The sequence below is a fragment of the Aquarana catesbeiana genome, linkage group LG13 (genome assembly GCF_042186555.1).
Source record: "Aquarana catesbeiana isolate 2022-GZ linkage group LG13, ASM4218655v1, whole genome shotgun sequence".
Lineage (NCBI taxonomy): Eukaryota > Metazoa > Chordata > Amphibia > Anura > Ranidae > Aquarana > Aquarana catesbeiana.
Window position 1 is genome coordinate 122654422 of NC_133336.1, and position 13279 is coordinate 122667700.

The 13279-nt window shown below is 42.9% G+C and overlaps 1 protein-coding gene across 2 annotated transcripts in view; it reads right to left on the bottom strand.

Moving 5' to 3' along the window:
* PLA2G4F (phospholipase A2 group IVF) overlaps positions 1–13279 on the bottom strand; it is a 145367-nt gene that overhangs the window by 77157 nt on the left and 54931 nt on the right. For both annotated transcript variants that reach the window (XM_073609670.1, XM_073609669.1), the window contains exons 4-6: positions 9232–9360; positions 7595–7635; positions 6720–6762 (exon numbers count right to left, since the gene is read on the bottom strand). In XM_073609670.1, coding sequence (XP_073465771.1) covers positions 6720–6762; positions 7595–7635; positions 9232–9360 — 213 coding nt within the window. The remainder of the gene's footprint in view (positions 1–6719; positions 6763–7594; positions 7636–9231; positions 9361–13279) is intronic.

The window sequence follows — 13279 nt, forward strand, 5'->3', positions numbered from 1 at the left end:
CTCAACAGACAAACTCAACACACAGCCATTAATGTCTAAATCGCTGGCGACAAAAGTGTGTACACCCCTAAGTGAAAATATCCAAATTGGGCCCAATTAGCCATTTTCCCTCCCCGGTGTCACGTGACTCGTTAGTGTTACAAGGTCTCAGATATGAATGGGGAGCAGGTGTGTTAAATTTGGTGTTATCGCTCTTACTCTCATACTGGTCACTGGAAGTTCAATGTGGCACCTCATGGCAAAAAACTCTCTGAGGATCTGAAAAAAAGAATTGTTGCTCTACATAAAGATGACATAGGCTATAAGAAGATTGCCAAGACCCTGAAACTGAGCTGCAGCATGGTGGCCAAGACCACACGGCGGTTTAACAGGACAGGCTGCACTCAGAACAGGCCTCACCATGGTCGACCAAAGAAGTTGAGTGCATGTGCTTAGCGTCATATCCAGAGGTTGTCTTTGGGAAATAGATGTATGAGTGCTGCCAGCATTGCTGCAGAGCTTGAAGGGTTGTAGGGGTCAGCCTGTCAGTGCTCAGACCATATGCCACACACTGCATCAAATTGGTCTGCATGGCTGTCATCCCAGAAGGAGGCCTCTTCTAAAAATGATGCACAAAAAAAGCCTGCAAACAGTTTGCTGAAGACAAGCAGACTAAGGACATGGATTACTGGAACCATGTCCTATGGTCTGATGAGACCAAGATAAACTTATTTGGTTCAGATGGTGTCAAGCATGTGTGGCGGCAACCAGGTGAGGCGTAAAAAGACAAGTGTGTCTTGGCTACAGTCAAACATGGTGGTGGGAGTGTCATGGTTTGGGGCTGCATGAGTGCTGCTGGCACTGGGGAGCTACAGTTCATTGAGGGAATCATGAATGCTAACATGTACTGTGACATACTGAAGCAGAGCACAATCCCCTCCCTTTGGCCGCAGGGCAGTATTCCAACACGATAATGACCCCAAACACACCTCCAAGACAACCACTGCCTTGCTAAAGAAGCTGAGGGTAAAGGTGATGGACTGGCCAAGCATGTCTGCAGACCTAAACCCTATTGAACATCTGTGGGGCATCCTCAAATGGATGGTGGAGGAGTGCAAGGTCTCTAACATCCACCAGCTCCATGATGTCATCATGGAGGAGTTGAAGAGGACTCCAGTGGCAACCTGTGAAGCTCTGGTGAACTCCATGCTGAAGAAGGCAGTGTTGGAAAATAATGGTGGCCACACAAAATATTGACACTTTGGGCCCAATTTGGGCTGTTGCCGTTCTTGTGAATACTCATGGCAGCTACCTCTTGTTGAATGAACCTCTGTCATAGTGATGTCATAGTGTCATAGTGATTTTACACATACCCTATATTGTGGTTATGGACCCATGTTCTCTTGTAATACACCAAGACCTCACACGCACCCCTTGAATAACTTAACTACTGTAATTAGTATGACATGCAATAGCCTCTTTCCCTTAACTAAACCGAACTGTGGCTGCCCCAAGTTACCCGCACAGGTGAATCCTCTTTTATAAAAGTCCACACTTGCCAATGCTCGAACAGAGAAGTCAATTTTTCTGGGGTCTTCCAGCAATACGGCGCCCCAGAGAGGACCACAGGTCCCAGCAAGTCTCTAGTTGCGTGTGTTCCCCAGAGAGCCCCCCCCCCTTTGGATCCGGACCTCTTCCCATTTTCACTTAGGGGTGTACTCACTTGTGTTGCCAGCAGTTTAAACATTAATGGCAGTTTGTTGAGTTATTTTGAGGGGGCAGCAAATTTACACTGTTATACAAGCTGTACATTCACTAATTTACATTGTAGCAAGGTGTCATTTCTTCAGTGTTGTCACATGAAAAGATATAACAGAATATTTACAAAAATGTGAGGGGTGTACTCACTTTTGTGAGATACTGTGTGTGTGTATATATATATATCTATATGTATATAAAGTATTCATATCCCTTGAAATTTTCCACATTTTGTCATATTACAGCCAAAAACGTAAATGTATTTTATTGGGATTTTAGGCCTGATTCACACCTATACAGGTTGCAGTTTGCATATTCCAGGTGCATTTTGCGTTTTTCATCCATTGAAGTCTATGGAACCAAAATCCAGAAAAAAGTCCCTGGCCCTTTCCATAAAATGCACAGACGTGAACAACATCCATAGGAATCCATGCTGAATGGACTGTAGTGTGTTTGTGCAAAACTGAAAACGCACTAAAAAAAATGCATAGGTGTGAACCAGGACTTATTTGATAGACCAACACAAAGTGGCACATAATTGTGAAGTGGAAGGAAAATGATAAATGGTTTTAAAAATCTTTTACAAACAAAGATCTTAAAAATTGTGGCGTGCATTTTTATTCAGCCCCCCTGAGTCAATACTTTGTAGAACCACCTTTCACTGCAATTACAACTGCAAGTATTTTGTGTATGTCTCTATCAGCTTTTCACATCTAGAGAGTGAATAGTTTGCCCATTCTTCTTTGCAAAAAAGCTCAAGCTCTGTCAGGTTGGATAGAGAGCATCTGTCAACAGCAATTTTCAAGTCTTGCCACAGATTCTCAATTGGATTTAGGCCTGGACTTTGACTTCTAATGCCGCGTACACACGGTCGGACTTTTCGTCTACAAAAGTCCGACAGCCTGTCCGACAGACTTCCGGCGGACTTTCAGCGGACTTGCAGCAGACTTTCTAACGAACGGACTTGCCTACACACGACCACACAAAAGTCCGACGGATTCGTACGTGATGACGTACACCGGACTAAAATAAGGAAGTTCATAGCCGGTAGCCAATAGCTGCCCTAGCATGGGTTTTTGTCCGTCGGACTAGCATACAGACGAGCGGACTTCGGGGTCCGTCGTACTTACGACGTAAAGATTTGAAGCATGCTTCAAATCTAAAGTCCGTCGGATTTTAGGCTAAAAAAGTCCGTTGAAAGTCCGGAGAAGCCCACACACGATCGGATTACCAGCCAGCTTTAGTCCGTCAGCGTCCGTTGGACTTTTGTAGACGAAAAGTCCGACCGTGTGTACGCGGCATTACACATGAATATGCTTTGATCTAAACCATTCCATTGTAGCACTGGTTGTATGTTTAGGGTCCTTGTCCTGCTGGAAGGTGAACCTTCGCCCCAATCTCAAGTCTTTTCCAGACTAACAGGTTGCTTCTAAGATTGCCCTGTATTTGGCTCCACCCATCTTCCCATCAACTCTGACCAGCTGTCCCTGCTGAAGAAAAGCATACCCACAACATGATGCTGCCACCACCATGTTTCACGGTGGGGATGGTGTGTTCAGGGTGATGTGCAGTGTTAGTGTTCCACCACACATAGCATTTTGCTTTTAGGCCAAAAAGTTAAATTTTGGTCTCATCTGACCAGAGCACCTTCTGCCACATGTTTGTTGTGTCCCCCACATGGCTTCTCGCAAACAGAAAACAGGACTTTTTATGGCTTTTTTTTCAACAATGGCTTTTTTCTTGCCACTCTTCCATAAAGACCAGATTTGTGGAGTGCACAACTAATAGTTGTCCTCTGGACAGATTCTCCCACCTGAGCTGTGGATATCTGCAGCTCCTCCAGAGTTACCATGGGCCTGATTCTCTGATTAATGCTCTCTTTGCCCAGCCTGTCAGTTTAGGTGGACAGCCCTGTCTTGGTAGGTTTGCAGTCTTTCCATTTTCGGATGATGGATTGAACAGTGCTCCATGAGAAGTTCCAAGCTTGATATATTTCGCGCTACATAGATAACAGCATGAGCCTTGCCCCTCCCTTCCCTATCAGGTGAAGTAATCTCACAAGCGAGAGAACGCCTGTCAGCTCCTGCTTGGGATTTCTCCTCCCTCCCTCTCCTCGCTGACTCCAATGTTAATGCGAGAGGCGCTCGCACAGCCAGGCCGCCCATCTGCTCCCAATTGGAGCGCAGAGCAGGTCCCCTGCTTGTCATAATGACAGCAGCAGACCCAGCTCCTGAAGCAAACAGCGCTCCTGCCCCCCAGCCCACCCCTCTGTGTATGCTCAGAAAGCTATGTCGGCAGAACTCACAGCACAACAAGGATATGCAGGATGATGTCATTCTAGTGCTCAGTCAGCATAGGGAGGGATCTATGTAGTCACATGCTAAGTCTTAGCCAATCATGCTACTCCAGCCCCTCCCCTTTCCCCTACCGCCAGATTTGGACAACTTTAAGCAGCAGTTCCAGGGGAGGAGGAAGTGGCTAAAATGACCCCTCAGCTCCTCTGAGTCACAGTGAGTTTTTTCCTTTGCTTCAGGAATAGAAAGCAGCAGCATGGATAGTCTGTGATAGGGAGAGGGGCAGCAGCATGGATAGTAAGTGATAGGGAGAGGGGCAGCAGCATGGATAGTCAGTGATAGGGAGAGGGGCAGCAGCATGGATAGTCAGTGATAGGGAGAGGGGCAGCAGCATGGATAGTCAGTGATAGGGAGAGGGGCAGCAGCATTGATAGTCAGTGATAGGGAGAGGGGCAGCAGCATGGATAGTCAGTGATAGGGAGAGGGGAGTAGCATGGTAGGTTGGTTGTTTAGTGCAGGCAGCAGAGGGAGAGGGGAACAGAAGCCGAGGAAGACATGCTCTTACAGTCTGTTCAGGTTCATCCTGACACCGGGCTGTGAAAGATCATAAGCAGAGGGACAGAACACATCCTTGCATTCCTTTAAACCAGCAGAAATCCTGTTTCTTACATAGATCTCTAACTGGGAGAAAAGAATGCAGGGTCCGGGTGTTCTGTCTCTCTGCTTCACCTTTAAGCCTTAGGGCTCATTCACACTAGTTTTGCTTTCTGAAGAGCAATCCACATGCAGATCACTCTTTAGAAAGCATTAGACAGGCAGTGAGGAGGTGTTGTATTCACCCCCTCACCACCTGCTTCAACCTCTTGATCCCCCACACTAGTGTATCACAACAGTGAGCATTGCACACACTTGTGGGGCTGTTGCAGAGCATCCCCATTCAGTTGAAGGGGTTGTACTCAGCGGGTGGAAGCACCTGCCAAAAGCAATGCAGGGTGTAGATCCTGCCATGACACTAAACAACATGGCTGCAATATGTGTACACCATCCCCAGGCATTGCCTATGCAGCTAAAGTGGGTAGCTTTGGGGGGGGTAAAAACTTGGCTCAACTGCAAAATTTAACAGCCCCCTCACCACTTGTGTGAATGAGTCCTAACATTGCTGCTGTGGTTCCACAATAAGACAATAGAAATACCACATTACTCTCGTATTTTGTAAATAAATATATATATATACACACACACATACATATATATATATATACACACACACACACACACACACATATATATATAATCTCCTTATTTAGTTTATTTTCAGTGGTATGATTTAGTGGTAAAAATTATTAGTGCCCCCCCACGTTTTGACTGTGGCATCTTATGTGCCCCCCCTATATATTGTCCCTAGAGTTGCCACTGCTCCCGACAGGCGCTTCCTAGTCCAAACCGGTGTGACGTCACTGAGAGGCCGACCGGGAAATGAGCATGGAGTGCTGCCCCCCGCCTGAGCTAAAACATGGGAGTGCGATCAAGGAGAAGGAACCAAGCAGGGCATCATCACTCAAGTAAGCACATTGCCTTCTGCAGGTGGCATAATTAACTCTGAATTGGGGGGGGGGGGTAGGGGGGCTGAGGGGAGTTTGCTTAATTAGCAATGGTATTGGTAACATGCAGCAGGAAGGGGGTTAATGCACTGTCACTGATGCATTAGTGGCCAGTGGCAGTTAATTACCCCTGTGTGCTGCATTAGTGGCACCAGTGGGTTAATTAACATGGACACTGGTGCCACTAATGCAGCACAAAGGGTTAATTAACTGCCTCTGGCCACTAATGCATCACTGAAAGTGCATTAACCCCCTTCCTGCTGCATATTACCAATACCATTGCTAATTAACCACTTGCTAACCCCCCACAGGTGGCAGCTACAGGCACCGGTACGTACCCTCACGGCGCTGCCTGTTTTGGGTGCATGCTCCATCCACCTACTCCCCTGTGATTGTACACAGTGAGAGTCTGTCAGCACATTCCAGCCAATTATTCGTGGCTGGGAGCTGCTGATCGGCTGTGTCCAATCACAGCCCAGAGCTCTGAGTTGACAATCAACACAGCACTCTATACAGAGGAAACGATCACTTTTTTTTATTTTCCGTGCAAAGCAGGGAAAAGAAACAAATCAATCAGTAGTAAAAAGCAGCACACATTACACATTGTTAGACACACAATTAACCCCTTGATTGCCCCTAGATGTTAACCCCTTCCCAGCCAGTGTCACTCGACTTTGAAGCCGCACAACATCAGTGCAGGTTGCAAACGAATTCTTTAATAGAAGTCAATGCAAGCTGCTCTAAAGTTGCCCCCGAATAGTACAGGAACCTTTTTCTAAAACGGAGCGACTTGAGTCGCTGTGATTAGAACTGTTTCATTGCACTGAATGGGGCGTGACTTGTCAGGCGACTAAGTTGCTCCAGTGTAAACCATGCCTAAGGCGCTGATCGCCGCCAGTTCTAGTATAAAAATGTTTTCCAGTATAGATCCCCTCGTTTGTAGGCGCTGTAGCAGTTTTCCATCATCGCCCTGGGCACCGGATGACCTTGTCCTGGCACTGTATGCATGTATGTATACACACACATACATACAGGCGGTACACACACAAACACACACATATACTGTATGTGAAATAAACAGACTCACCACTAAAACACCATTGGTGATGATTTCAGCTGGTGGTTCCTGGCTATTTGAAAAAAATAAATAAATAGACATGGATGACATTTGTGACAAAACAAAGGGAACCTACTTTACTTGCATTGTATGAAAGCTAATATGATATTCTATTCATTGGGTTTACATACAGTTTATTATACAGTTAAGACACAGCTATTTCCCATGATCATGGGACCTAGGGGAATATCTTAAAAAGCTGATGATGTACATTCTTACAGCGGCTAGATCTTTCATCAGCACCTGGTGGAAACAGACACCCCCTGACACTCTCTGATCTACTACAGTGGCATAAGGAGGTGATATCAGTGCAATACCCTACAGCTAGACTACATGATAAAATAGCAAGGTTTAAGGCTGTATGGACGCCTGGGACAATTACTTAATTTTTAGTACATCCTAATCACCCTGGGTTATGGCACGCTGAGTCGCTTTTCTTCTCTATCTCAGAGGTCTGGTACCCTGTTTCTTTTGCCTTTTTTCCTTGACACCATTCCATTTTCTTGCTACCTTCCTAGCTATTTTTTACTGGTATCATGTATTACTCTCCCGACTTTTTTGTACCGCATATCGTTGTGCGGACTGTCCCACTCTGGGGTTATTAGAGTGACTTCAGAATGGATCATTCCGGCTGATGTTTTCATTACTTGGGAAGCGGTTATTCTGATAATTCTCAATATGCTATATGTATATTCCTAGGTTGTTGTGATTTGTGTTTTATGGTACCTATGGAACGTTTTTGTTTTTTTCAGTATTTTCCTTTGTAAGACATGAAAATTCTTTCCTAAATAAACAGTAATATAAGATACAGAAAATTTTTCAAAGAAAACTGTTGGGGTTCTTACCTTTCCTCAAGGTGGAACTCGACCTCCAACATTCCTTTGTCCTATGTAAGCAAACAATAATGTGACAGTAGTGAACCTTGTCGTGTATATAAACATATATATATATATATATATATATATATATATATATATATGTATATATATATTATGTTTACTGCAAAACCGTTTTTACAGAGTACTGTAGATGTAACTGTTACATTAACGGGGGGGGGGGAGCCGTCCCCACTGAGAGAACACAGTGATTATTGCTAGTGTTGCCAGCCGCTGGCAATGAAAGCATGTACAACCCAATAGACTGGTTGTACCCAAGTTGATCAATTGATCAACTTGTGTACATTCAGCCTGCCCTTACATGGTTCAAAACTCGGCCGGTTCCAGTTGAACTAGCAATGCCTCAAACAATTTATGGCCGGCTTTAGTGAACACAATGTACAGGGATATTGAAAATTATAGTGACAAACACACACTCAGGTTGAACTGGATAGATCAGTGTCTTTATTCAACCTTACAAGTTATGCACTGTAACTATGTATACAGCCCTCATAAAACTCTTCCCCACTTGATTGTACGCTTCTGAAAACCCTAGTGAGACTTACCAGAATTTTATAATATTAGCAGCAGCATAATATTACCCCATTAATATTTATATAATACTTCATTATAACGGGCGGCACAGTGGTATCGGGCGGCACCGTGGTGTAGTGGGTAGCACTCTCGCCTAGCAGTAAGAAGGGTCACTGGTTCGAATCCCAACCATGACACTACCTGCCTGGAGTTTGCATGTTCTCCCTGTGCCTGCGTGGGTTTCCTCCGGGTACTCCGGTTTCCTCCCACACTCCAAAGACATGCTGGTAGGTTAATTGGATCCTGTCTAAATTGTCCCTAGTATGTATGAATGTGAGTTAGGGACCTCAGATTGTAAGCTCCTTGAGGGTAGGAAATGATGTGAATGTACAATGTATATGTAAAGCGCTGCGTAAACTGACGGCGCTATATAAGTACCTGAAATAAATAAAATAAAATAATAAAATACAACCTTTCAGCATTGGATATTACCACTCCTTAATATTGTATAATATGCTTTAACATGGAATATATTATACTATATTGGGAAAGGCAATTATTACAAAATGCTGGTGAGTTAAATATTTCAATATATTGCACAAAATATGTACCCCCCACCAGATAATACCCCTTACTATTGTAATATGACTACGTTGTGACATGGTTTAAGCTTGGACTACTATGCTCACCTATTGTGTTGAGCATGCCAGATCCTGCTCCACTAGGGCACTAGTGGCATGGTATGATAATAGGGAAAAAGCTTGGCATGGGTATATGTCTGTTAACATATCAAATTAGTGTACTAAGGGATATAGGGACAGGGCAGATCCTAGCACTGGAGAAGGGATCATGCTGGAATGTTCATTCTCTTAATTGCACCAGCATATAATAAATATAGACAGCAAGCAGCAGGGAACAAAGGTCAGCAAAAGCTGCTGATGAGCCTGGCTGCCCCGCATTGGCAAAAACACAAATTCACTTTAAAGATGATAAATGATTTATAATGAACAGGTTCTTCATTAATATTGGTCTAATAATGACAGCTTTGATGGGTAATGATGCTACGCACACACCTTAGGATTGAGTTTAAAAACTTCTTTTTTGGTTTGTCCAGGTTTAATGTTTCCTACATCAAACACAATGGAAGTAATTTTATCATCAATCACTACATCGCGATCATATAGCGTCAGTTCCAGTATGTTCTGTAAGTCAAACAAATATAAAAATCATACATAATGCAAAAATGTATTTAGTGATTGCAATAATGAAAAAAAAAATGTAATATTCCATGATGGAAAATGCATGTATCCTTATCGCTAATGGAAATATATGTTCAAGGAGCCTAGCCTGTCACAGCTTGCCTAGCCTGACTTGCATAGCACATGCTTGTCACGGTTTGGACTCGCAGTTCATTCACAGTTCACTAGTCTAGTTAGTAGTTCAGGCCTCACATAAATCAGGTAGCCCAGCTTATCTGTGGCTGTGAAATTAAATGGGCTGGCCAAACCTAACACATTCTGGGCATTGCGTAATGCCTCTCCTATACAGAAACAATGCCAGTACTAGGAAGTTTCTTACAGCCATCAATCAAATTCATTGGACTTTTTTTTGTAATTCCTTTATTTTAATAATTATTATGCTCAAAACAGACAAGCAAATTACCAGTATACGCAGAGTACTGGGCATTATCATAAGAGAGTGCAATGTCATACAGACAATATTAGAAATACTATAATAACCAGTAAGAAAGACGTATAAAGACAAAAAAAAAGATATTGTCAAAAAAAATGGTTCGTTAAGAGCATTGTGAACAAACTTGTGGGGAACACTACAAGAAGTTACCCAAAATTAAAAAAGAGGGTTGGAAGCAGACGCTAAGTAATATTGACTTTCATTGACAATGTGGACTAGAATACAACAAGAGGGGCGCTGCCATCCAAGTATAATTAGACAGAAAAATACAGGACTGTGAAAAAGTATTTGCCCCCTACTTGATTTTTTTTTTTTTTTTGCATATTTCTCACACTTAAATGATTCAGATCATCAAACAAATTTTTATATTACACAAAGATAACCCAAGTAAATCCAAGATGCAGTTTTTAAATTATTATTTTATTTATTAAGGGAAAAAAGCTGTTCAAACCTGCCTGGCCCTATGTGAAAAAGTAATTGCCCCCTCCCGTGCTGAATCATGAATGAACTGTGATTAACCACAATTTTTTAGAAAGCCAAGTTAAATTTCACTTACCACACCCAGGCCTGATTACTGCCAGACCAGTTGAATCAAGAAATCACATAAATAGAAGCTGTCTGCCAAAATAAAGCATGCTAACAGCAAAAAAGATGTATTGCGACACTTTCTGGTGGCGGCCAGAGTAGTGATTCCCCGTCATTGGAGATCGACAACCATGTCTTCCCTGGGGGATTGAAGTGGACCGCATAAGGGACCTTGAAAGTCTGTTGGCAGAGGAATACGGTAAAGATGAACAGTTTTCTCTCACCTGGAATTCATGGTCCGTGTTCCGATACTCCTCTGAGTTTATCTCCTGGGCTGAACACAGCCTGGATGACGTCGCCCTGGGACCATGATAGAGTGATCCCTGTCCCCTATCTTTCTGCCCCCTCTTGTCTGCCCCTGCTTTTTCTTTTCTCTATATTTAAATACACCCTTAGGAAGCCATCAAGCCAACGTACCATGGCTTCAACTTATCTATTGTTACTGATTTGATGTGTGACCCCTACGTCATATTTTTCATACAGATTTTTGTATAATCTCTTCCAATGCACTACGTATGGGGCATCTGTGATCCCCTTAACTGAAATGAGGATGAAGGTTACTTTAACTTGTTTTTATTTACAGGGATTGCTATCACAAAAGGTCTCCTGGTGGGCCTTATGCACATGCTTTCAATCCCTTTATTTGTAACCTAAACATGCATTGGTTCTGACACACACAATGCCTATTGTTGGTGTATCTTATCACTATTTGAAATGTTAAAGATAATATCTGTCTTTCTTGGTTTCTATATTGAATAAAATAAGATTGAATTAAAGCATGCTAACAGATCACAAAAAACCACACATGTCACAATTTAAAAAAAATTATATTAGAAACAGATTAGAAACAAAGTAATGTACATGTATCGGTCTAGAAAGGGTTTCAAAGTCATTTCTAAGGCTGTGGAACTCCAGTGAACCAGGGGAGAGCCATTATCCACAAATGGAGATAACTTGGAACAGTGGTGAACCTTCACAGGAGTGGCCGGCCTACAAAAATTACTCCAAGAGCATGACGACGACTCATCCAGGAGGACCCAGAACAACATTTAACCACCTCAATACTGGGCACTTTCACCCCCTTCCTTCCCAGACCAATTTTCAGCTTTCAGTGCTCTCTCACTTTGAATGACAATTACTCAGTCATGCTATACTGTACCCAAATTAAATTTTTATCATTTTGTTCAAACAAATAGAGCTTTCTCTTGGTGGTATTTATTCACCACTTCATTTTTTATTTTTTGTGATATAAGCGAAAAAAGAGCGAATATTTTGAAAAAAACCCAAAATTTTCTACTTTCTCTTTTAAAAGAAACCAAAAAAAATTACATTTTGTCGAAAATTTAGGCAAAAATGTATTCTACCACATGTCTTTGGTAAAAAAAATCCTGATAATTGTATGATCATTGGTTTGTGTGAAAGTTATAGAGTCCACAAGCCATGCTACGCATTATTGAAAATGGATCAATCCTAATGCACTGATGGCCTAATGCACTGATCTTATTTCTTGAGGCCCTAAAATGTCAGGACAGTACAATAACCCCCCAAATTACCCCTTTTTGGAAAGAAGACAGTCTGAGGTATTTAGTAAGAGGCATAGTGAATTTTTTGAAGTTGAAATTTTTTCCCCACAATGCTTTGGAAAATTAAGAAATATAGATTTTTTTTTTCTTCACTAAATTGTCATATTTACAAGTTATTTCTCTCACACGGTGCAGGCATAATTGCAATTACACCCCAAAATACATTCTGCTATTCGTCCTGAGTATGGCAATACCCCATGTGTGAATACAGAGGCCCAACATCCATATAGCACCATCAGGCGTTCTAAAGGCATAAATTACACATTTCATTTCCTGAGTACCTATCACATTTTTGAAGGCCCTGGAGCACCAGGACAATGGAATTACCCACAAAATGACCCCATTTGGAAAGAAAACAACCCAATGTATATTCTATGAGGCATACTGAGTCTTTTGAACATGTCATTTCTTTCCACAAGTTTTTGGAAAATGTGGAAACAAAGTTGTCAATTTAGAAGATCTTTCTTACACATAGCATGTACATAGCCAAAATGACACCCCAAAATACATTCTGCTACTCGTCCTGAGTATGGCGATACCCCATGTGTGAGACTTTTCCACTACCTGGCCACATACAGAGGCCCAACATGCAAGTAGCACCTCCAGGCTTCTAAAACATAGCATGTACACACCAAGAATTACACCCCAAATACATTCTGCTGAGCAAAAGGTAAAAAAAAACAAAAACTCACCAGTGGTTTTAGCAGGCAGGAATACCGTTCCAGAGCAGCCAAAGCATTTGTCCAGACAGCCAAAGGAAATGTCCAGGAATTGTCCAGGCAGCAGACAGATATGGAAAAGTATGAACATGGTTCAGTACAGTCCAAGGTTTAGCAGGCAGTTCAGGTAACAGGCATTGGCATGGCCAGTCCAGGTGGCAGGCAAAGGCATGGCAAGGTCATGTGGCAGGCAAAGGCATGGCAAGGTCATGTGGCAGGCAAAGGCATGGCCAGTTCAGGTGGCAGGCAGAGGCATGACCAGTTCAGGTGGCAGCAGGCAGCACTTTGTACATTGGGCCTTGGTCAGGTAAGACCTGAGGACAGGGGTAGAGGCTTCTTCCCACCCAAATCTCTACGAAGCCTCCGAGTCCCCAGACCCTAATCCGAGAAAACTAAAAACCCGGAGAAAAATGTTTTCTCCACTCGGAAAACCTTTTCTGGAGCCCCTCACATATGTGAGACCCGTGTGCTGTACCGTGGCAGGGCAAATGATCAATTCAGGAGGCAGGCAAAAAGCATGGTCATTTAACAGTCTGGGTCAA